Genomic DNA, 25,105 nt, shown 5'->3' with positions numbered 1-25,105 from the left:
CCACTTGAGGCTTAATCTGAAAGTGAGTCAATTCCCATAGGCCTCTAAATTGAAATGTCCAACTTTACGGCAGAAATAAACATGTTTACAGACTAGTAGAAAAAATATTTTGGCCTCTACTAGCTCTACTTTTTCATAAAGGTCACCACTTTAGATTGTATGAAGGCTCAAATAAAGGTTTACTCATAATTTAGGGTGTGGCTGCTTTGACAAGTGGGTGAAAGATTTTTTTGCAATAGGCTAGAGTCAAGTGAAGTCAGGCATTTCCAAATGACGATGGCTCAAGTTTCCACATTGTGCTCGCTGTCGTTAATGTCTAACACTGAGCAGTAGAGACACAATTGTAAAATCCTCTAAAAGCAACTGATCTTTTTTAATCAATACCACACTAATATACTAACAATCAGCTGTGCGAGATGACTGCAGTACAGAAAAAAATCATTTTGTTCTGTAATCAATTGAGGGCATTTTGGCTCAGCATTTTTTTATTAAGAAATGGCTTATTTTACTTCACTAGATTAAACCAGTGCTAAAATTGTTAATTTTTTTAAACAGACTTGAATGCGAGAAAAACATTTCCCGTCGTCAAATGTCACACTGTTTCCTTGGCTGACCTGCCACTACAGACACGAGTTCTCTCTTCTTGCATGGGCGATTTGTGGGTTTGTTCTGTATGCCAATCAATAAAATGGAAGACGTGAGAGGAGGAGGGTGGGCTGAGGGACGCAGCAGTTAAACACAAGGAGTCTTATCCCTGTGTGCACAGACGGCCTCTATAAACACACAAAAACATGCATTTATGTGTGTGCAGTCTCACACACACACACACATGCGCACAGAGTACAGCTCAGATTAATGGCTAAATCAATCACAGGCATACAATGTTGACTTGTCATCTTGTATGCTTTTCTTTTATAACACAGGTTCAATTTCCCAAGCTACTGAAGCTCTATCAGCGTTTCCTCAGAATATGTATTCAGCAAGGTCATCTCTCACTGCACCAAGAAATTTCCCTGCCACGAGGATGTGTCTTTGCTATTGAAATGTCAATAGTCCCCAGTCCAATGCGCCGCAATCTACATTTGTCAATACACGTGCTGCACCGTGAGCTGAGGACGCGGCTCGTTCATTAAATAGATCACGCTAGCTCAGATTTATTCAGTTAATAACTGGACGAGGGCTGAATCGCATTCACGCTCTCAGTGAAATAGAGGAATAAAATTTACAGCTGAAGCTCGTTATGGTCAAATATTTGCAAAAATATGCCATCCAAAACTTCTTACTACATCATCTTACTACTGCCTCTATTATAACCAGAGAAAAGGCTTAAGAACTATAAATAATAGGTAAAATGTAAAGGAAATGAAATGAAAATTTATGAAAATTCCAACTGCAGAGAGGTTGAACTGGCTGCGGTTGCATCTAATTGGCATGACTAAAAGGACAGAATTAAAGCTTCAGTGTATATTTTAATTTGTTGATAAGTGTGGTTCTTAAAAGATACATGTAGTTGCTAATGGTAACCGCAAATCTGGTTTAATTCTTCAGTTTTCAGAAGTCTAGGGTCAATAAAAAACTAACTATATTGTTCATTTAAAGAAAGAACGGGTCCAGGCAACATGACCACCCACAGCTCACTATGGACACTCACTGTTTCATTACTCCCTGCGCTTTGTGAAATGACCAAATGACAAACATGACCTGTTTTGTAGATGTGCTAAGCTCCCATGCTGCATGACTTAACAATGAAAGTCAACACTCGTTTGGCCAGTAGTATCTATTTAATGTTAAAGCTGCAGCACCAGAAAAATATTTTCTCTGCATCCTTAAATCCGTTGGCTATAACCTGATTTCTGGATTTATATCTGGATATCTCTTCATAGAGATAACATTAACAATAAAATATATTGAATATATTGTAGACTGCTTCTGCCCACTCCTCCAAGTACTCACTTGGATGGGTTAAATGGAGAGAAGTATGTCCTTGATTTTGTGTACATGCACCAATGTGGGATTTGTGTGGAGGTCACTTAGACATGTTGCACCCACTTAGACCCAACCAGACTCCCACCCCACCCCACCCCACCCCACCCCACAGCAATAACACTCCTTGATGGCAGCAGCCATCCCCAGCAGGATGCAACCTGAGACAGGCACACACACAAAAAAAAAGGTTTAAGAACAACTCAAAAGAAAACACGAAGAACAGCACAAGCCTCTAAATTCACTAGATCCCAAACTGATCAAATATGTGTGGGATGAGCTCCCTCCCCTTAACCCATAGAACCCAAAAGCCCCCACTAACAGCACTCTGTTGACAGACACCACAGGAAACCCTCAGAAGGTCCATGTCCATGATGAGCCACAACTGTTTCAGCACAAGGGGCACCTTGCACAATAATAGCAAGGTGGTCATAATGTTATATTGGATCGGTGTATATACACAGCAAAATAATGTTAATTTGATATGAATTAGTACAAATGACTGGGCGTCACCGGGTTGCTTTAGTCTAAAATCAGCCGACAAAGCCGCCGCTGGCAAATTATGCCTGGACATTTGCATTCATGTAACATGCACAGCTCAATAACATTAACCATGACAACTCCTTTTAACTCCTTCCTGTTGAGTCGCTGCTTTTGCTTAAGACCTGCGTCTCCTGCTCACCCGGCGGCCTGGCCGAAATCTGACGGGATTTTATTGCGATGTGATGCGATGTGACGAGGGTGTAATAAAATCTAAATGGCTGAACTTTGACCCCCCCTGACACGTCCAGATCGTCAAAGAGAATGGCCCGGCTGTTTCAGCCGTGCTTTTTTCTAATTAATCTGTCACAATGTGGACACGATAATATGGCAGGGCCTGTTTCAAATAATTGTCTCTGACATTTCCTGATAAATAGACGCCTGTCTTGCTGCTAATAAAACAAACTAGCGATAGAGCCTTAACCGTATGAGGCAGATGAAGTCAGTGGACAGTCATATAGACGCAAGGCCGCTATAAAAGGGCGTTTACGATAAAATCTATGCACCATGTTTTTGCTAAATACATTAAAATGTGCGATGATTTATTTTAGCAGGAGGAGGTAAGAAATACATATTTTCCCTGATTTTTTTTTTTTTTTTTTTTTCCTTGAGGCCATCTCAGGGTGCTTGTGTCCAGCGAGAGAGGGCCATGATTAAATATGCATAAATCAAATCAGGCTATAAGAGACTGTAATCATAGTTTTGTATAATTCAGCGTCAGTCTGATATTTACAGTATGGGGTGATATTAATTATTCATTCTTTGATTAGTAGGTGTAATAATGTGTACTTTCTCAACAGTCAGTTGCGCTGTCGTTTTACGATGATTAAATTATTTGTCTTAATTAAATCATCTCAAGGTAATAAATGACTCGGTGCAGCCCTCGACTGTTTAGTCATTCACAGCTTCCGGCGTGACTCAGCAGCCAGAGAAAGACTCTTTGTCTTGTAACATCAGTTCAGAGAGCGAGTTGATTTTTTTTCGAGGCAGCTTGTTTAAAGAATTACTTTAAATGTCAGCGTAAACAGCAGAAATTGTAATTATAGTACGATACTATAATGATGCTATTGAGTCGATATATGTGTAAATAATAATGCATGTCACATCAGAACTTTATTTTTGCATGTTTATTGGGATTCAAAGTGCATTAACCCTAACATCATAATTATTAACATCGCCAATAAAAAAAAATACTTCTTAAAAATCTAAATACTTTGCAGTGCAACAATATATGGTAAATTTAAGTATTTTTCTTTCATTTTCAACTATAAAACGTCTCATAATGCAAAAAAAGGTATCATAGAGGTAAAGGTGTTTCTAGCAAATTTTTCCTTGTTGCTGTAAAAATCAGGGATTGAAGTGGGTAAACACAACCTTTGATGACAATGATTGGTCTGTTTGGTGGGAGTGAGTTTTCGAATAGATGTTTTGGATCAACACATTGAGGAAAGGTTAACTGAGGAGGTTTGGAGGTTCAAACGTTTGCATGACTCGTCTTCGGTGAAATTCCAGTGAAACTTTCAGTCGCCACTGTTGAAAGTAAAGCAAGAACTAGAGTATAAATTAGTTGCACTGGCTATGTGCGTAGGCTGCAGTACCAATGTCCCGCGACACCTTAAATGAGGCATGAAAATCCCAATGATGTGCCGCATACTGCCTGCTGCTGTTAGCTAGGCTAGTTAGCTGGTGTCTTCTTGTTGGTTTGTAGCTCACTGCGGTCAGTTTTCAGTTGGTGCCTCAAATCTTGGCACAAGGGATTGTAACATCTCATCCTGTGTCATAATGAAAGATTTTACTCTGATTGGGCATTAGCATTGTCGCCGTTGCATCTCGGCAAGCTGTAGTTTTGTCAGATATTTGTTTCGCGGTGGAAGAACTGAAACTGGAGCAGAGAAACCCCTCAAGAGAAAGCCAAGTTTCAGTTAAAGTACTTAGAAAAGAGTAGAAATCAAAAGTTACAGTGATGCAGTATTGAGCGTTTTTCTCAGCTGCCCGTCTGGAGTTAGAGATGAACTCAGAAAGCCCAGTGGACATCGCAATGATTGTGCTTTCTGCTGCGTGTTGTGTTTTTGGCATGAGAATTCACGCTGCGGTTAGCTTCTGTTAAACTGCGTCAGTCAATATTGTTTACTATCAACATTGAATCAGACTTATGCTATGCATGTAATATGGAAGGAGAAGAGAAATATTGCAAATATTTGCAGCTCTTCGAGGGTTCTTAGGCTCCTCAGCTCATTGTATAGGTGCCTTCATAATGGCATTATGAATTTAGTCTTGATGCTCCCTTGTTGGCAGATAGTGTTGCAGACTGCAGGTATAACTGTAAATTTTTAAATGGGTCTAAGACACAGACATTTTCAGAACCCCTCGAAAACCTCTTACGCTACATTGCAACTTGAAATATACACCAACAGCAAGTCTGGACAACAGGTATACTCGCGTCTAGTAAATCTCTTTTGTTTGCAGACAAGCAATACGCCCACTGACATTTTTCCCTTTATCATTTACTATTGTTCTCTCATATTGCCAAATGTCACTTTTTATCCTTTGTTTTTGTTTTTTTTGTCAGTGTGCTATGTGAAAAGGAGCAGTCAAGAGCAATAGAATCAATGTCTTGTTGGCTTGTAAACAAAACGCCACAGCCATGCACTTTCTTGCTAACATACGAGACGTTTAATCAAGAATGCATTTAAAAAAGAGCTAAAAAGATTTTTCTATTCAGAATGACCTTCCTTTGGATGTAGAGTCATAAAATCCTTTGATCAATTATTTTTTTTTATCCCGTATCCTGCCGTTAGAAATCTCCCTTGGGGTCTTGCGAGACTAGCTCCGTCAAAGCAGTCTCATGAGATTAGTCCACTTCTAAAACATGATGGAAGCTAAAGCTACGTCCATCAGGCCTGAAATCTGATGCGTGGCAGCATTTTGCCTTTGAAAACTATGACGACAGGGGAAGAGCTAGACAGAAGGGAAGCCAAGATGTGTCGACTAGAGGTGAAATACTTTTGGGAATACCAGAAATCTGTGAAACCATTGGCTTCAAAACTGAAATATCTGTAAGTGAATTGAATCAAACAGAACTGGGGCATTGTGGATAGGAAACATATTGATTGTGGGAAATCTGTAGCGATACCTAACCCTGCTTTAAATCATTTGGTTATTAAACTTGCTGTAGGTTTAAGTGTGGCAGCCACAGTTGATCATCTTCCAGGAAACTCCCGATGCAACTTTTCATGATATTTGCAACACATGCACTGAGGAAATGTGGTTGTGGTGCAAGATGCATGATATGATGGGTTATGAGGTTGTCTACTTTGAATAAAAGGTCTGTTGCATTTAGCATTTCGTATAACAAGTTGTTTAGTTTTTTTCATGCCTTCCTTTTAAAAATCTACCCTCACAATACTATAATACTGCATCATGTCCAGCCTTTTCCTAACCTCTCACACAAACTGGCACGGAGTGTGCATGAAAACATTTTTTTTCGCCTGTAGCATTTCTGACATTAGTAATCCCGCTGAAGACAGTTTGTCCACCTGCTGCTAGGTTGGGATCAGTGCTGCATAAGACACGTTTCCACTGCCGACGTCTCCAGTCGGGTGCAAGTTCAGGGCACAGTCAGGCTGCGAAGGTGTCTCCTGCCAAAATAAGGCTTCTCGAAATGTACAAAGGTTCACAAGGAATGCATCTGAGTACATAGAGTTAGTCGGGTCCAATTTTATTACCGGAGAGGTGCCGGTAAACAGCCAACAAAGTGTTGATGTTGAAAACATCAGTGCATCTTCCATGCAAAACATAACTAAGATGCCAAAATGCTGAAAAGAAATTGGTGTAATGTTTTGAACATATTTCTAAATGGTAAAGATTCTAATTAAGTATTGCATCAATTCTTCAACTTTCTCTGTAATTTACATAATTAGTGATTTTTACTAATCAGATAACCTTTTATAGTTGTTTCTGGAGTAGTGGCACTCCTTCGGGTGCTGATTACAGACAGATTGGACTGCTGTGCCTGTTTTTTTTTTAGAGCTCTTTCTTCGGAAGACACTTTTGTCATCAGTTGTTTGTCACTCGTCGCGTCCGCTGAAGAGTAAACGCGCCTCAGCCGACGCGTATCCGGAGTCGATGGCGAGATATTCCCCTTTCTGCTTTCTCACGCTGTTCTGCAGCTGCCTGACTCGACATAATATCCACATGACTGGATGCACATTTAAATCGCTTCGGTCAGGATAAACAGTCACTCCACGGCACAGACTGTTTCCCACCTGCGCTGTGTCTTAGTTTGGAGGTTACGTCCTCGAGCAGTTTCACTGGGCTTAAACTTAACATACAGTCAGGTCCATATATATTTGGACAGTGACACAAGTTTTGTTATTTTAGCTGCTTACCAAAGCATGTTCAAGATACGGTTGTATAATCAATATGGGCTTGAAGTGCTGTAATTTGAGGGTATTTACATCCAAATTGGAGGAAGAGTTTAGGAATTACAGCTCTTTAATATGGAGCTGCCTCTTTTTTAAGAGGCCAAAAGCAATTGGACAATTGACTCAAAAGCCATTGCATATGCTGCATGGGCTATTCCCTCGTTAATCTTTCATCATTTAAACAGGTAAAAAGTCTGGAGTTTATTCCAGGTTGGGCATTTACAAGCTGTTACTGTTAACCCACAACATGCACTCAAAGGAGATCTCAATGAACGTATAACGGACCGTCCTTAGATTGAACAAAAAGAAGAAATCCGGGGGATGGCTGAAATGTTAGGTGTGACCAAATCAATAGTTTGGTACATTCTGAGACAAGAAACACACACTGCTGACACAGGTGAAGAAGAACCCCTTCCCAACATTCCCCCAAGTGAAGAACACTCTCCAGGAAGTAGGTGTATCAGTATCTACCATATAGAGAAGATTTCATGAAAGCAAATACAGAGGGTTCACCACAAGGTGCAAACCATCCATCAGTCTCAAAAATAGAAAGGCCAGATTAGACTTTCACCCCCAAAAAAAACATCTGAAGAAGCCAGCCCAGTTCTAGGACAACATTATTTGGACAAATGAAACTATGATCAACCTGCACCAGAAGAAGAAAGTACCCAGAAGGCTTCAAACCACTTAACCCTAACCCTAACCTGATCAAGCATGCATTTCATTTAAGACAAAACTTAGGGTAGGAAGATTAACAAACCAGCAACAACTGAAGGCGCAGTAAAGGCCTGGCAAAGCATCACAAGGGAGGTTCATGGGTTTCAGATTTGCCTGACATTGCCTGCAACAAAGAATTAAAAGTCAGCATTTTGTTTATGTTAATGTCCGATTACTTTTGAGTTCCTGAAATGAGAAGACTTACGTATAAAAATGGTTAGAATTCCTAAACGCTTCATAGGATATTTTTGTTCAAACCCTTGAATTAAACCTGAAAGTCTTCACTTCAACTGCATCTTAGGTGTTTAATTTCACATCTAATATGGTGACATGTACAGTCCAAATCATGAAGAGTTTGTCACTGTCCAAATATATATGGGCTGTAACTGTAAGCAATTAAAAACTACTATTAAGTAACTCCAAGGTTGTCAGTAGTCACCTTAATTCCATTAGATGAAGCTTCACAGAGATCACACTTAAGGTTTTATTTTGAACGACTGACAGATTTCTTTATCTAATTAACACATGTTCTATCCTGACTTATTACTGTTAAAAACCCGGAAGAAATACATATCAGATTTGAGAATCCTGTCACTGACAAGTCCAAATAACTAACTAAAAGGGATCTTTTTATTTGCTTTTTTACTATCCTTAATGTCATCATTTCTTCCTTTTGTGCCCACATTCAGGATACTGCTCTGATTCTTCAAGCTCCCTTTTTTTAATTAAGGTTTTAATAGGGTTTGGACTCATTTCAGATTTTATAATCTTCCAGAGAAGCAGGAGGTTGGTTTGTACAATGCGCAGCTTTTAAACGGCCTGAGAGCTAATACTGCGCCAGTATATCACCATTTTTTAGTCCACCGCAGTTTGAAACATAACTGGCAGTTAAACTAAATGATCTCGGTGAAATCCAGCGTCTGGCCAAAGAAGTGACAAATTCAATCACAGTCGGACTATTTTTCATCCGAAAAGCTTTGTCTAACTGCTCTTTTTCATTGATGTGAACAATTTTGCTTTGTGACAGTGTCCCTTTATGATTTGGGGGAACATCTGCGCAGCTCAAATAATAATTTCATCACCTTTTCATTCTTAAAACACTGAACTTTATTTTTATTTTTTTTTTTGGTTTTCACAGATGTGTGCAATTATTATGATGAGAACAATTACCATAAAATTTACAGCTGCCAAAACAAAAACCAAATTTCAATAAACCGGAATTATCTTTTATTTTGTTTTTCCTTCTTTAATTTTACTTTCACTCGTAAAAAGAAATATTCAGTAACTTTCTTAACTTCTTAAAGGAGAACAAGAAGGTTGGTAATTGTGCATTTGGATGAATTTTGTTAGGAGGAAGGTGGAGGAGACTGAGAGTGGTAAGGCAGAAAGGTAAAAACTATTTTTTTTGTATTACCAAGAAGGTGCCATCCAACAGCCCCCAAAAATGTAAATATTACGTATAAAAACTCATAAAAAGTCCAGTAGCTTAAAACTTGCTATAGCGAGTTTAAGCAAGATATAGAGAGGTAGTGCAGCCTCAGGATGAGAACAACCGGGCTGTGCAATAGCTTCATACGTCTGATCTCAAATAGTCTGTAGTCTGTTGTCAGGTTTGAGGATGATGTCATAATTCAGTGCAATAATCCAGTGCAGTATTCTCATGCGCTCTGTCACTTTATTACTGTTTATTTTTATGGTTTTATTGGTTTGTTTTTAGACACTTTTATTCCAATTTTTAAAGTACTTGTGCCTTAAGCGTTGCCATCTGAGCCATTTGCAAAAAAAAAAAAAAAAAGAAAAATAATGTTTATGTGTGTATCTGTGCTGTGTATTTTCAATGACAAGTAAAGATCTATCTAATCTGCTGCAGAAGTGACAAAATAAGACACTTCAAACTCACGGGATGTTGACAACAGTGCATTAGGGCACTTCTCACCAACTCACAGAGTCAAGTTTCCAGTGTTATTACCAGACCAGCCAACCTAATGTTACTTAAAATGATGTGTCAGTTTACGAGACGCCAAAAAGCTGAAACCAATCAGTCCAAAACTGAAAGAAGTGGCGGCTGAAGTGATGGATTCAAATTCCACCTTAAATATGTCGTTATTGTAGTTTTTTTTTCCATCACCAACTCTTAGAACAGGGGTTTTTGGGACCCCCTACCTACTATATGTGTTCGTGCTATTTACATTTACATTATTATTAGCATTTTGCATTCAATATTAACCTGTTCAAATAATATCTAGGTTTAAATATTCATTTTTTTTATTCCAAACATGTGCATCATTAGGATGGCTGTGCAGCCGCCATAAACATAAACATACCTGACATAAACCATGTGTGTGTTTCTATATATAAATAAAATGAAACACAGCTCTTCTCTTTACTAAAATTAGGTTTATGTTAATATGTATAAAAAGAAATTTAAATTTGAGGGAGAATTTTAAAAGAAATATATATATAAAAAAGTCTCGTCAACCAAAGATTTTGCGACCTCCCCTGCAGTACCTCCGCAGACCCCCTGTTGAAGACCTACGTCTTTGAATATTCAGTAGCTGAAGAGGCATTGATGCTTAAAGGTGACACTAATGAATCAAGATATGATGGAGGACAGGAGGATGCTGCAGTGCCCTCTGCCTCCCTCCCCTGTTCTGTAATTCTCTCTCCTTCGCTGACCCCGGTAAAGGCTTTCAGCTTACTTTTGTTTATCTGGCCGGGGATGAAGAAGCATCTCCTCCTCCTCCTCCTCCTTCTTCTTCCCTGCCGTTCTACTACTCTGTCTTTCTTCCCTGAAAGATATTTCCAAACGAGTGAGCCCGGACCGCAGCTGCCTCTCTGACGCATTAATCACTTGGCTGCCCCTCCCCCTTCCCCCTCCTACGCGCACACACAACACGTCGTGCACACAAACACACACACACACACACACACACACAGAGGGCCTGGCGCTTGTGCGTAACCTGGTTTGACTCACGTATGTAAAGGCTCGTGCTGCCACCGTGTAACATAAACACGTGTCAACGCACACGACAGGAAACACACTGGGATGATGCACGCATGCACAAAAGCATCCGCCCCCACCACTCTAGTGATCTAGACTTCCTATTCTGCACCGACTCCCTCTCCCTCTGTTTCCATCCAGCCATGGCTCCCACATGACCCTCCATTTTCCTCATCATTAGCGACACCAACCAGCAGCCGCCGTTCCTTCCCCTTCTCCTTCCCCCCCTCCCCCGCCTTTTTTTTTTTTTTTTCCTGCCTCCCTCGCCGCTCCTCTGTTTACTTCTCAATTTCTTTATTTGATTCCTGCACAATACCTCCCCTCTGTCTCCTCCGAGCGGAGCAGGCCACGAAAGGCAGGAGGGGAGCGGGGCAGAGGCAGGAAGAGACGGGAGGGAAGCTCGTTTTAGATGCTAATTTGGAGGAAATCTCATGTAAAATGATGCACCTGGTTTATGCAGCGGCTCCGTCGGAGGCGAGCGGAGCAGCTCGCGCATCCTGACAGCCAAACGTAACTTAATGAGGCCAAGTCATCAGCGGGTTCCTGTAGGTAACAGCAACATCGTTAGTTTTCCACTATGTATATTATGTAATTACGCTGAGCTCTCCAGGAACACCTACAGCTGCGCACATCTTCATGATGCATTAACTGTGGATCTGATGATTTTGTGCCTCGCTGCGATCGCCCGAGCCTACACCTCGACACGGACCCTTCAGCCTGTTTTAGCTCATTGTTTCGGTTTATAACCCAGCAGCCGTTGCTTTCACATCCTTGTTCCAAGTTGCAACTGAAAAAAAAAAAAGCTGCCCTTACAGTAATGATGACGCACCGCTGCTGTTGGCGGCAGGTTGGGGAGCGACGCGAGACCTCCAAGTTGTTTGGAGGAATTTGTTGGTAAAACCGAAGTTACTTATACCCTTGAGATGTCACAACGGTCTTCCAAACAACAGCACAACTTCCCAGTGTTCAGCCACACTTTGAATTTTGTCAATAGCTCAAACCATTGTGAGTTACATTAATTCAAAAACCGCGAGCGTTAATGGATCGCCGTTGGTCCGTTCAGTTCTGAAGGGATAAACCAAAATGTACAGAAAGTCAACAGCTAGCTAGTGAAGCTACAGAGCCATCGGGAGGCGCTGGACCGAAAACCAGATAGAACGTTGGACTTCAGTTAGTCTGATATTCAGAAATGGGAATTAATCCACATTTTACACCTTGTCTACCAGAGGTCTACATTTTGATTTGAAAGCATGTTAGCCATAACTCCACGCTTCACTTTGAGCTCTTTGGACCAACAATCAAGGTGCTTGTATTTCAGAAACTGTTGGGATTTTGTGGTGGTTAAGGAAAAGTTAAGAAAAAAAGACTTACCCTATTACCATGCAACACCCAGAAATGTCACAGCAACACAGACCAGAAGGGCTGTGATTGGTCTGCTTGGTAGTAGCATGTTTCCACTGTAGTATTTCCGGCTGCTTCTCCATCTCCACTATTTTCAAATTGATGTGCTCCATAAAGATGGAGCACATCAAGGAAAGGTTAACTGAGGAGGTTTGGAGACATAAACATGTGTAGGACTCGAAATTTCGATGAAAGCTTCAGTCGCCGTTGTTGTGAAGTGAAGCAGGAAGTAGAAGCCTGATGGATGCTCATGTAAAAATTGCTCGGACCGTCATTGTCTTCATGCGTGGATTACGGCGTCGAGGCCCGCAGTCCTTTAAATGAGGCTTAAGGGTTGTTTTATTACATGTGATATATCAGCTGAAAGAACCGACTGAACAGACTGTTTGTTTTACATGACAGTTTAAGTCAATACACTGCGTCTTAGTAACCTGCAGTCTCCGCTGCAATGAAATCTTATGTTATTGAGTTTTGGGCGGCTGCAAACAATTTTGCATCAGGTATTTGATGCATTTCGTGGCAAACATGAAATAGAGTTTGAAGTGAAGCTCACTTTCTGACATGTGTCACCGCTGAAATGATTAGAACCTTTTTGTGCTGTATCAGGAGACTGCGCTGCCTGGCTTTCTGAGCGTCAGCTGTGAACTCCGGATTTCAAACACGTACTTGATGTACTCTTGAAGTTAAGTGGCCTTGGGTGAGCAAAAAGAGCATACATTTAGCTGAAAGTGCCGCCAAAGCTGCATCTGCTTCCGCTTTATGTCATATATGAAACACGATAAATTAAAAAACACCAGTTTATTGCGGAGCTGCATCATCACCATCATCGTCACTGAAGTCAACCCAATAGATGAAACAATAGAATCCATCTTCTTCCTCACAATCAGTTTATCAAATTAGACAATCAAGTAAATTATGTTGTATCTAACCGAACCAACCGACTGTGTGTCTAAATCGATTCTAGTGAACAATGAAGTCTCTAGGTCAGTGGTTCCTCAGGTAGGAACTTCCACAATATTCTTTGTTTAACTCTGTTCAGATCTGTTTAGTTAAATGTTTGCAGCAACTCTAAGTGGACAGGTTTGTAACAGCTGTTTCATATTCATCAATAATTACTTCCATAATTGCTCAATTTTCTCAAAGGCTCTCATTTACATCAAGGCAACGCCGTACCGACCCGATGTAGATATTTTGTCACTGCGGCTCCACTTTTCAAACGACATCCTTTCAAAGCAGGAACAGTTGCAGCCGTTGTTTGCTGACACTGTATCTGCTTCTGGACGGCTGCAAATGCTGGAGGACAAGAGAAAACAAAAGGCAAAGATGCAGTAGTGGTTGGACGAAAGATAACAGAATGCAAATGAGGAGAGCAGACTTTTGTGTGCATATGGTGGTGTACTTACAGCCGATGCGTACTTTTATTTACTGCCTTGTTGCAACGTGTGTCGCACTCATTAAACCAGTCAGCGTGATAAAGCCGTTGTGTGCGCCGGCACCAAAAAGCGACTTACATGCTCACTGCAGGCATGTAACACCCAACAAAGCTCTTCACACCCGGTTCTTACATAATGTGTCACAAATCCACTGTTCCACAGAGCATCAGTGGGAGAGGTGCAGATTGTGTGCGAGCGTGTCTGTGCAGTGGGGGTGGGGTGGAGGGGTTTTCGGAATATTTCTGTGAGACATGTTTAGTGCGTTTCCTTAATACTTATGCAGGCACGTAGCCGTCGGTCCGAACTGAAACATCACGACAGATATCAGAAGGATTGCCAATAAACCGGGCACGGACGTTCATGTTCTGCGCAGGAGGATTTGCAGTCACATTGTTGATCCCTGACTTTTCACGTTGCACCGTCATCTGGTCCTATTTCCGAGGACTGTTTCAGTATTCGTTAGGGTTTTCAAAAGAAGCCGCCTTAAGCGTGACCCTTCTAGATCTCAAGGCTCCGTGCGTTTCTGTGACTCTTTAAAGCAACGCGATTCATCAGAAATGCAGCCACATGCGTTATCTTACGTTTGAATGAATCTCGAAGGGGCTTTCTGCGATCGCCAGCTTTAGCTTTAGTGTATTATGGATTACACGGTCATGGTTGACTAATGCAGTGGAAGACTGGAAAGGGGGATTCTTTTCTATTATATACTGTGTTTGTTCTTAACATAGTGGATGGCTCAAGTCAATTTAGTTGTATTTATGCAATAAAATAACAAAGTAAATTATCCCAAGATGTCTGAAACCGGGCCTGAAACCTGAAACCGGAAGCCTGAAGGCGACGGTGGTAAGGAAAAACTCCTTTTTAACGAGAAGAAACCTTGAGCAGAACCTTAAGTTCACATGAAGGAATGCATCTGTCTAAGGGTAGAGGCAGAAAACATACATGTAGAATCTGATGATGTTGCAAAAACAAGATATAGCCAATGATGTTACATGGCAGTTTGAGAATATATGAGGAATCGTAGGCAGGTTGGAGAATTGTCCGTTCAAGTAGGAGTGGGTCTCTGCAGGCCATGAAGACTTTGCAGGTTGATGAGACCACGACAACAGATGCAACTTGGAGCTCCACGGTGTATTCGATTCTCACTGATAAATGAAAGAGGAGATGCACTTGTTTAAAGATGTTGCCTAGCAACGTGGTGCGACTTGGGCTCAGCCCACACAAAGCCAAAGGCCCGCTGAGGACACGACTTCTTTTTAGCTGAAATGTGAAGACGCCAGAATTTGACTGTGCACTTTCTGGCGTTTTTTTTTTTTTTTAGCGACACACCTGCCGAGTGTAAAGTAGATCAGACAAACGGTTGATGATAAAAGCAACAGGCAGGAAGAGATAACCTCACATAGTCTGTTCTATTCTATTATAATATAGGTATACCCTTTTCTTTCTATAGCGAGATGTTGCCTAGGAAGAGAAGTCCAAGAACTCTCCAAATATACAACCTTTTGTCGAAATATAACTTTAAACTCAGCAGAGCATGTTCTAGAGTCCTCTGCAATGTGTTTGCCTAGTTTGATGTTGATCAGACAAATAGTTGTTACAACTGGGTCGGAGCAAAAGGCCCCACTGAGGAAATACCTTTTTGACCACTGCTTGTCCAAAGTACTTTAAACAGTTGTCAAGAAAAGTGGGGAACAAACAGACAGAGAGAGAGGTGATGTGATGCATTGCTTCTTATTGTAGCAAGATACTTCAGCGGTGTGTTGAAATATCTGTAACAACCATCCTTCTCTATACAGCAAAGCCTTTATATGTTGCACAGATCCAAGGCAATGCCGGTCTACCTGGCCACCTCTGCAGTGCCGCCGTCGCTGTTAGGATTGACTTACTCCCTACTTCAGATTATGAATTTTAGAAACTGCAGCTGTTTATTTCCAGCTAATGACAAAATGCGAAACAGTCATGCTGGTGATGAATTGCAATGTGCCACCCACTGGGGCTCTGTAAAAGTGCTCGCTGCTCAGTATAACTCAGAAACGCATTAAAAGGTACACAAAACATCAATGCTAGAACAATGCACAATATGTGAGCACCTCTGTAGTTATTCGGCAAAAGCTATCAATCTTTAACAGGTAAAAAGCTGTCTGTGATGGAACACCAATAAAAAGTGTGTTGATTTCTTCAGTTTATGTGAAGCAGTAAGCTTCTCTCTGTACTCTATTGTAGACCCCTTTAAACATATGTTAATATGTGGCTGCTGCATAATAATGAGAGGCAACAACGTGCCGGTTGCGGAGTCTGATCACTAAACTGACCAACGGGATCATCTCCCATAAATAAAGATATGTCATATCTTTGAACTTCCTTCTGAACAGTCGTGGCCTACACACAGATTAACTGAACTGCCTCTTTCAAATCCTCGCCAAGAGGGATTCTACTGTTTGAAGTGGTCAGGCCATACAAGGATCTTGACCTTTTCTCGGCTGTCTCTGGCTGTCAGTCGGCTGTACTAACACAGCATTCGCACGGCAGCAGCTTGGTTGAAGGGCTGTTCTGTTCCTGCGGATTGCCGTTGGAATGACAGGTTCCAAATTCGCCTGTCCGATGGCATCTAATATATTTCGAGAAGCAAAGGCATAGGTTTTTGTTTTGTCTCGCACAAGTCCCAAGATCTCTCGGTGAAAAGACATTTTTTGTGGTCAGAAGATCAGACTTATTTAGAAAAAATGACAGGACAAGTATTACTAAAGTATCAATTGCAAACGTCCTTTTCTCTACATACTTGCTTTGGTTTGTGTGTAGCTTTATGCTACTACATCAAATCAACGGCACAATCAGCTGCACCCACCAGAACAACTGTAGTCCACATTTTCTTGTCCACATTTCTCAGAGGCCGAAAATTCACCAGGATCCTGTCCAGGTCAGCACCAACAACAAATAGAACAGTTCTTGGGTTATATTTATGGCTCCCACATCATACTTCTCCCAAATCAAAAGCAGCAGAACTACATTGGTGTAGAAATGCCAAGAATTCAACTGCATATTTGGTTGCTCCAGTGTAACACCTCATTGTACAGTCCTATGTCTCTCAAGGTGACCCGTTGATAATGTTTTGCTGGGCTCCAGAGCACATAGTGACACACTCAACGTTTGGTTAACTTTCGGCTTTTCCATTGCTAAGAGCCCCCTTGAAATATTATGTCATTTATAGCCACTCTTGTGATAACGTCGGCCTCATAAAGCTTTATAGTGCTCAGAGTTGGCGCTATTGGAAACATTCGGCAAAGTCCCAGATTTATGCTCCCCAAGAAGTTTAAATGGTATGAAAGAAAGAAAAAAAGAAACACTGTTCTCACAATGTCTCAGCACAGAGGAGCCCTGTCACAGCTCCGCTGCCTGGCCTTACTCTGTAAATTAAAGCTGGCATATTTAATGCTAATTCACGGTGTGAGTTTAATTCTTTGCTTCAGCACATGCATCACTGCCATTGTTCAGATATCTTTCCATAGACGTCTATTGATGTAGACTTATCGATATCTCATGACTCCTTTTTAAGGACCACGTGCAGTATGTTCAGCACACCCTAATATGTCCGTAATAGAAGTGGCTAAGACCTTTTGGAACAGTTGTTTCAAATGATGTAGAATCTACATTTTAAAAGGTCAGCAATGGCTTCAGGCGAGAGACAGGATGTCGGTATTTAAAAAAAACATTGTCTTTTCTTAGCGGGCGTTTCAGAGCCTTAAGTGAAATACACAAAATTCAGGATGTGAAGTTCTGGTTTCAAAGCACCAGCACTCTAGTCGGCTATATCCATCCCATGTAACTTAGTAGTGTATAGCAGGGGTTTGTTTCAGCAGGAATTGGTTTATAAATCTAGGAATAAACTGTGAGGGATGCATTAGGCTCAGTTGATACTCCAGTCGATAAACCTGCACCTTTAGGAGGCTCATATCGTCTTCAACTACCACTTATCCTCACCAACCCTAACCCTAACCCTAACTCCCTAACCCTAAACTCACACTCAAACCTAGGGTCAATTTAGAATCACCAATTAACCTAACCATGTCTTTGGGAGGCATCTGGAGTACCCGGAGAAAACCCACAGAGACACAGGGAGAACATGCAATCTCCACCCCGCCAGACCCCGGCCGAACCCAGACCTTCTAGCTGGGAGGCATCAGCGCTAACCACAGAGCCACTGCACCTCCCCCCTGTAAGAGGCTAGGGCAGTTAAATAATTTATCCCTGCGCACTGGAGCGTCACCATTGTTCTGTAATTGTGACACTAAAACGACAAGTCAGCTGTTTCCAGCTTTGCTCTGTACCTCACATAAGGGCGAATGGAATTCAGAAGGTTGGAGATGAAATTTATAAATCAACAGTAACTTAGACTGAAATCACTGCAGAACACGGAGAGGACAGAGGCCAGAGTAGATGTTGTGTAGGAGGCTGAACAAGGGAGAAGTTTCTTTCCTTGGTTACCAGGTTACGGCATAGGCTATGGTGCCGGGTTCAGGGCTATGCTGAAGGTGCAACGTAGAAGTACGAGCTTAATGTATATGTTCATACAAGAAAATATAGTTTGCAGATAAGTTTGGCTAACCTGTGGTTGTGTTTCAAACTTCCAAGCATTTGATTGCTAGTGTTTCTTGGTATTTTTAGCTATGAAAGTGCACTCTTTTGACTTTTAAATCATGTTCAAAACCACCAATACCAAACTTTACCAAACTCGCCTCGAATCCCACTGTAGTGCTCCCTTACACCCATCTACCGTGTTATTACTGTGGAAAGTCGACCCATTAATATGTCAAAGACTGACCCAACAGATACTAATGCTGCTCAGGCACTTGTTCAGAAATCAGCTCCTTGCGGCGAACACAGAGTCATACCGTACAATCAGCCACACACTCACAAATCTGTGCAAACATGCAATCAGACAGGACTGACTGCAATCAGACACCGGCGAAACGCAGTCACTCGTTCTGCGCGTCACAGCACAACACGCTCACAAACACGCGCTATGTATGCTCCAGCCTGGCCGTACGCAAGATTCGCCGTTTCAACAGGGACTGCACCAAGACAAAAGGGAGAAAAGGATTGTGTGCTCTTCGCCGAGCCTGCACTGGGATACACATGTCCCTGGAAATGTCAAAGGGAAATTAATACCCCTCGATTGGTTTTGGTGATCACAAGCTGTGCAGAGAGCGGCGCGTCTCACAAATGTTAAATACGCGACTGGAGAAAAACGTAGTTAAAGATTACAGCATATTGCATCATGTTTCTGATTGAGACGGGGAGTGAATAAATTCATGTTTAACAGTGGATCTAATGAAAAATGCAATACCAGTGCCATTACTACTAATAACACCACGGGGCGAGCCGGTATGGAGAAAAGATACACTGACAGACTGATGCTTGGATTAATATTTGATATCCAACAACTTTTCTTTTTTTTTTTCTGTCTTGTGTACAAGTGTTTTTATTATGTAGGGAGCAAAATTTACAAGCCTCATCTGCTGAAGAACATATCCATGTGCCAATTCGGTTTGATGTCTGTATTGCAGACTGTTTGTCACTGTCATGGTGGCCATCTGTGTGACCCAACTTAATATGCATATTCTTACTGAATCAAATGGCAATATGCAGCCGTTAGCAAACAGAACGTGGCAGTTTTCTATTTTTTTTTTCTTCCTTTCCTGCAGTGAAGCTTGCCCTCAGGCTAGCCTGGTACAGTGCAGTGTGGAGCGTTATTGTCTGGCAACTTTAATCTGGGATTGGCTGCTTCCACTTTTTGACACGGAAGCCCAAGGGCTGAAATCAACAACCTCTTTTTTTTTTATTATTATTATTATTTTTGTGAGAATGCTCATTTCTAATGGAAAAACGGGCAAATTAAATGATAGATTTTAAATATTTGGAGGGAATGCATTAAGTGCGGCTCAGACTAGCAATTACATATCACTCCCACCATCTCTGGTGTGCCATTTTCATAATGTCTGTTTCGGCTATGAAGGTTTATCTTCTGCCTTTATTACACTTGTCAGTGGCAGCTGAACGCGTCTCGCTAAAAGCTTCAGCGTGAGACTTTTGTTTGAAGGAGGCGTATCATTACTCCTGCACTCTTGCCCCTCACTTGGTAAATGTGATGCTCCGACCGTCGTCACGCTCCTTGGCGAGTTGTTTCTCACAAAAGAGGCTCGCAAGCAACTTCCATAAAGCTTATTCTCTGACTGCAAAGATCATTTTTATCACACACGATGCCGCCGTGACATCCGAACAGCTGTTTTTAGAACAAACGGGTGAGTGGTGATGTACAAAATGCTCTGTTTAGATAAAAAAAATAATAATAATAATTGTTCCTGTTTTTTTTATTATTATTATTATGCTCACATAGTGTACTTTTGACAGAAGAGGGAGCTGATCGAGTCACAGCCTCAAGAAAACAATAATAATTACCGTATTCTGCAAGATTGACTAAGTTACCATCAATTATCTGAAAGTTTAATTACCCTTATAATTGTCAGTTACATTGAAATCCATCACAATAACTAATAACCGAGTGAGTCCAAATAGTGATTGAATGCAAGACTGCTAGTCTAGTTTAAAAAGAAGAAAATCTATAAGTCAAATAAAACACACACAGATCAGGCAAAACATTAAAACCACTGACAGGTAAATACCATTGACCATCTCGTAAATTCAGTGCTCTGCTGGGAAGCCTTTGGACCTGGTATTCATTCGTGTGGATGTTACTTAGACACGTAGCCCCAACCTGGACCAGACTGTAGCACCTGAATTAGGAACAACTCAAAACAAACATGAAGAACCCAACAAGGTGTTGACCTGGCCTCCAAATCCACTAGATCCACTGGATCCGCAGAGGCCCCTCCCCACTAACAGCATGCCAGACATATCACAGCTGTTTTGGAGGCACAAGGCAGACCTACGCAATATTAGGAAGGTGGTCATATTGTTATGCCTGATCGGTCATATCATCTTCAAAATCAAATGTGCGTGAAGTGAATCCTTCAGACCCAGTACAGATCATATTCTGCTGACCACACGTTAGACGGTTCTTACAAGCTTCGACTGTTGTTTTTCTTTTGCGTTTCATTTTTCGCCGTGGCCTCCTGACACTCTCCGACGCCGAGCGTTCAGTCCCCCCCCCACAAAAAAAACGCTCTTTGATATGTTAAAAAAGCTTCGTGCTCCAGATCCAAACGGCTCTTGCCCGCCGTGATGTCAGCAGCGCTTTTGTGAAGCTCCTCTGACAGCGTCCTAGGGGGCCGCGACACTTGGTTGTTGTTGGCCATTAATTAGTGGAAAGCTCCTCCACCTCCTCGCTCCGTCTTCCCGCTTGTCAGACTTGTTTATTTTGCACAACAGGCACAATTAAGCGTCTGACAAGGCAGCCACCGTTTGATGTCCTCCCTACCACTTCCGCCGACTTAAAACGCAACTTAGCACACACCTTGCACAACGTCCCGCTGCTGCCTTGTAACCTTCAGTGGGTGCCTTGAAATGCATTTTGTAGTATGTAAGCGTATTATCATAACCAGATGCCCGGGCTACCGCCCACCTCGGCGCATCTTTGAAAAACGAGGTTTGGTCTTGAATATTAAAGACGGTGAGGTTCATTTACCTAGGGCCGCGTTCAGGCCACCGAGGGATGCTCATTTGAATCTCGTTTGTTAAGCTGTCTATCTTTATCTGTCAGCATCAGAGGATGCAATTTCACTCTTCCCACCTCATCCTCCTTGTCTTCTAAATGGCGGGGATATTTAGAGATGCTTGACAACTGAGGCATGCAAATTAGCAGTTGATGTTTCCCGCAATCCTTTAGTTTCTTCTCTCGCTTCTCACCCCCGATCTCCACCCCTGAGTCGGCCCTTTTAGCCTCTCTGAGAAAATTCTGATTGTGGTTCTATTTTCATAACCATGTAGGAGGAAAAAGCTCAAGGGGTGGGGGGGGCTCGCAAAGACTTTATCCATAAGTTTTCTCCACACTTCAAGTGGAGACGCGGCACGACAGAAGCCTGTTTGTGCGGTGTATTGTAAAGGAGCACAACAGTAGCAGTCTGCATTTATCCGTGCGCTCTATATTAAGCCAGGTACGTATGATTTACCAACGTTAGGGGAACATGTTTCCAACCCACTATAAGCGTCAATCCTTTAGAATTAAGTATAATAAGAACCTTCAGACTCATTAGTAAGTTGAATCCTCATTTTGAACCACCTGTTCATAATAGCTGTCATATTCATTCAGTGTGATGCTGCCGTTGCTGCAACGCGATCCTCCGTTTAATTAAATTAAGACTAATCCAAAGCGGCGCTGGGCAGCCGAGAACTGAACCGGTGGGCGGATCCGTCCACTCGCCCACACAGAGCGAGCTTTCTCATGCTGTTTCAACACGAACTCAACACGGAGCTAAGATTTAGTGCAGGGCTGTTGCGTTTGAATGCATTGGTTTCCATTAGTGTATAGTAAAAACGTTTAGTATTTATATATCTTATTTATATTGATTATATTATCTGAGGTAATGTTAAGTAGAATTCAGTAGCCTTCATATAAGTAACAGTGAATGAATGCATCAGTTGATGTTACTTCATGTGATATCAAACGCTGATATAAAGATGTATGAAAATGTGTTCCCTTCATGACTGTTTTTATGTTCAGTTTATGTTGAAACGCGATATCAGATAGGTGGTAATTCAACTGCATGATCATTTTTGATCCCACTGAGGGATAAAATGAGGTGACAAAAACATTAGAAGCAGCCATAAATGCAGATCGAGTGTTACATTATTTTCACCAGTGTACCTAATGAACTGGCAAAAATCCATCGGTTACTGCACCGTTTACCGTGTAGTTGTGGTTAGTGGTTACCAGCGTTACTGTCACTTTCAGGTGGAGCGTGAGTTGAGCTGAGCTTGGAAGGGAAGGGAAGAGGCCGAAATAACACTCAAAGTGGCCAAACTGCGATTTTTATTAAAAAAAAAATTAATTAATTAAAATCCTTTGTAAAGTTATCATGGATGGAGAAATTAGCTATAGACACCAAAACCAATTCTACCAATTTTGTACCAGACTGTAAACATGTTAGTTTCCACTGCAACATTGTGCATTTTAATATGGATGTCCATGAGGTTGATTTACTTCGGGAACCACCCTCTAGTGGCCATTAGAGGGACTGCATATTTCTGGCACTTTCACTTGGCTGTGGCTTTTTTTTTTTGTTGTTGTTTTTGTTTTTGTTTTTTTTATCATAATTGTTATTGTGTAATATTGTGTAATTGTGTGTCTTTTCTGTGTTTATTTATTTTTTATTTTATTACTAATTCTGGCTGCATGAGTAGAATGTGTCAAATGTGTTGCCTGTGCAGCAGACCACTCTGCCCAGGACTAATTTCTCCCATAGCAAAGTGTTTTATGTTTGTAAAAGTTTTATGATGTAAAATAAAAACACAAGATGAAAGTTCATCAAGGTAATGCACACAAAATGCTTACTCCTAGCACAAAACACTTGGTGTTATATTATACCAGGCAGTATATATTTGAGCTACTCCTGTGTTTGTGCAACTTTTGTTCTAATTTCGTGGCCTTGCCTGTTACAATTTGCTCTCGTCGCAAATTTCTGATTTGACATTGTGTTTGTCCACGGTTCCACGTGTCCTAGAGCACACACTGACACACCAGGGAATGGAGATAACTAGCGGCCACCACCGGCAAGCTGCCCAGTGTCGGTTTTGTGGTGATCATTTAAAATAAACCAAAGCCACTCAGGGCTCACCATCAACTACAGGAATAGATGCTGCCCTAAAGCAAATCTGAGATCTTATTACTGCAGTCTTCCAAATCAAAGCGGCACAGAGCTAGAAAGAAGAAGAAGAAAAAAAAAAGGATATTGTTTGTGGGTCCAGGAAGTGCAGCGATCTAAGTGGAGACTGATGACCGACGGCGGGCATCACCAATTTTTCTCTAGCCACCGGCTTACTGAGCAACAGTTATTTTTCCTACGTTTCACTCAGTGCTATTTATTCCTTTATGATACCTCTCATTAACATTACATTATACTAAAATGCTTAGCAAGTACAATTAAATAGTTTTAGATTTATGAACAAAGAAAAAGCAAAGTTATCCGCCCCACATTACTAGAACATAATGAACCCATTGACTTCCACCCTTTATACTGTTTATGTTAAATAGTGCCCTGGATGTCCTTGTGATCCATTGGTTCCATATGTTTATAGCTTGGAAGCGTATTTGTCCTGAAGAGGTTAACGTTAGCATTAGAGCATTAGAAGAAGGTCTGACCAAGAAATAGTTTTGTGCAGCTTAAATGTGTTTCTTACTGCTTCGCTGTCCTGTTAATCGTCTCGTGACATCCCACGCTTATCTTCAGATGGCCCCCGACCCACGCATTGTTCTCGCCCAGCTTACCCATTAATCACACACGTGAGAGTTATTTCTGTAGCCACACATACTGCGTGGTTTCCATTAGCACCACTGAGTCATTCATTCCGATAAGGGGGACTCATTTGAGATTATTTTATTTGACACAGGGGAGCGGAGCCACATGTTGTTTTTAAACCCTGTTTCATTTACGCATTCACCTGAAGGTCCGTCCTTATTTATGTGTCCTTGTCCTTTGTGTGTTGTCCAGTGGTGAGTCAGAACCTGGTGACGGACAATGTGTCCGTGGTGGAGGGAGACATGGCGATCATCAGCTGTCGGGTGAAGAACAACGATGACTCCGTTATCCAGCTGCTCAACCCCAACAGACAGACGATTTACTTCAGAGACATGAGGCGTGAGTATTATCCGTCATTATTAGTTGTCTCGCTGTCCTAGCGTTGCTTTCTTTTGTTGTTTCAAGTGAGCACATCTACTTTGTCTGAGTGGAAGAAAGCAACGCACACTTCAGAAGAATGTGGCTGTACCCGCTGATAGCCTTTCATATGGTTTTATTCAATTTCATGTTTTCACCATCTTTGCTACAGAAGCACCATGGAACAAAATGGTCGGGCAGCGTGCAGTCAACAGGCCATTGTTCTGCTGTTTTCGGTCGTTGAGCATTTTGCCTGAAACACAGGGACAGGATTTTTCCTGTTAGCCCCTTAAAACCTGTAGGCCTCATTTGCAGACTCGAAAATGGCATAAATGACGAAATGAATTGAGTATATCTGATCAGCTACAAGGTTTAGCACTTCTACGTCGAATGCGGACTGGTCAGTGTAAAGGACGACCGCACCATCACCTGTACCAAGACCAGTTCTGATAAAGTGAAGTAGAGAGTTTGCTAAGGCTATTTTGTCAGATCTTGGTGCAGCCAGTATTAGGCGCAACTGGTTGCTCTGGCCTATACACATTTAAACCACATATCCATTGTCAAACTAGCTAGAGAACTTATGATTGTAGAATAATGTCCGGACATGGAGGCATTTGTTGTTTCTCTGACGGTTGGCGGTCAGTTAACTTAGCTGGTGGAGAAGTTTATCCAGTCTTTATCCTGTCTTTGACCAGGTGACTCGAGACACCGCAGATAGCCAGCTTGTTAGCTTAGCTTTGAGGCTAAAACAACACTAAACCATTCAACTTATGGTTG

At 41.6% G+C, this 25,105-nt stretch overlaps 1 protein-coding gene across 5 annotated transcripts in view; it reads left to right on the top strand.

Moving 5' to 3' along the window:
- Positions 1 to 25,105, top strand: part of cadm1a (cell adhesion molecule 1a) — a 371,700-nt gene that overhangs the window by 242,806 nt on the left and 103,789 nt on the right. For all 5 annotated transcript variants that reach the window (XM_047606950.1, XM_047606949.1, XM_047606948.1 and 2 more), the window contains one exon: positions 24,164 to 24,310. In XM_047606950.1, the coding sequence (XP_047462906.1) occupies positions 24,164 to 24,310 (147 nt within the window). The remainder of the gene's footprint in view (positions 1 to 24,163; positions 24,311 to 25,105) is intronic.

This window comes from Mugil cephalus, chromosome 15 (genome assembly GCF_022458985.1).
Source record: "Mugil cephalus isolate CIBA_MC_2020 chromosome 15, CIBA_Mcephalus_1.1, whole genome shotgun sequence".
Lineage (NCBI taxonomy): Eukaryota > Metazoa > Chordata > Actinopteri > Mugiliformes > Mugilidae > Mugil > Mugil cephalus.
The sequence above is the reverse complement of the archived record's forward strand: the minus strand, read 5'-3'. Positions and strand labels throughout refer to the sequence as shown.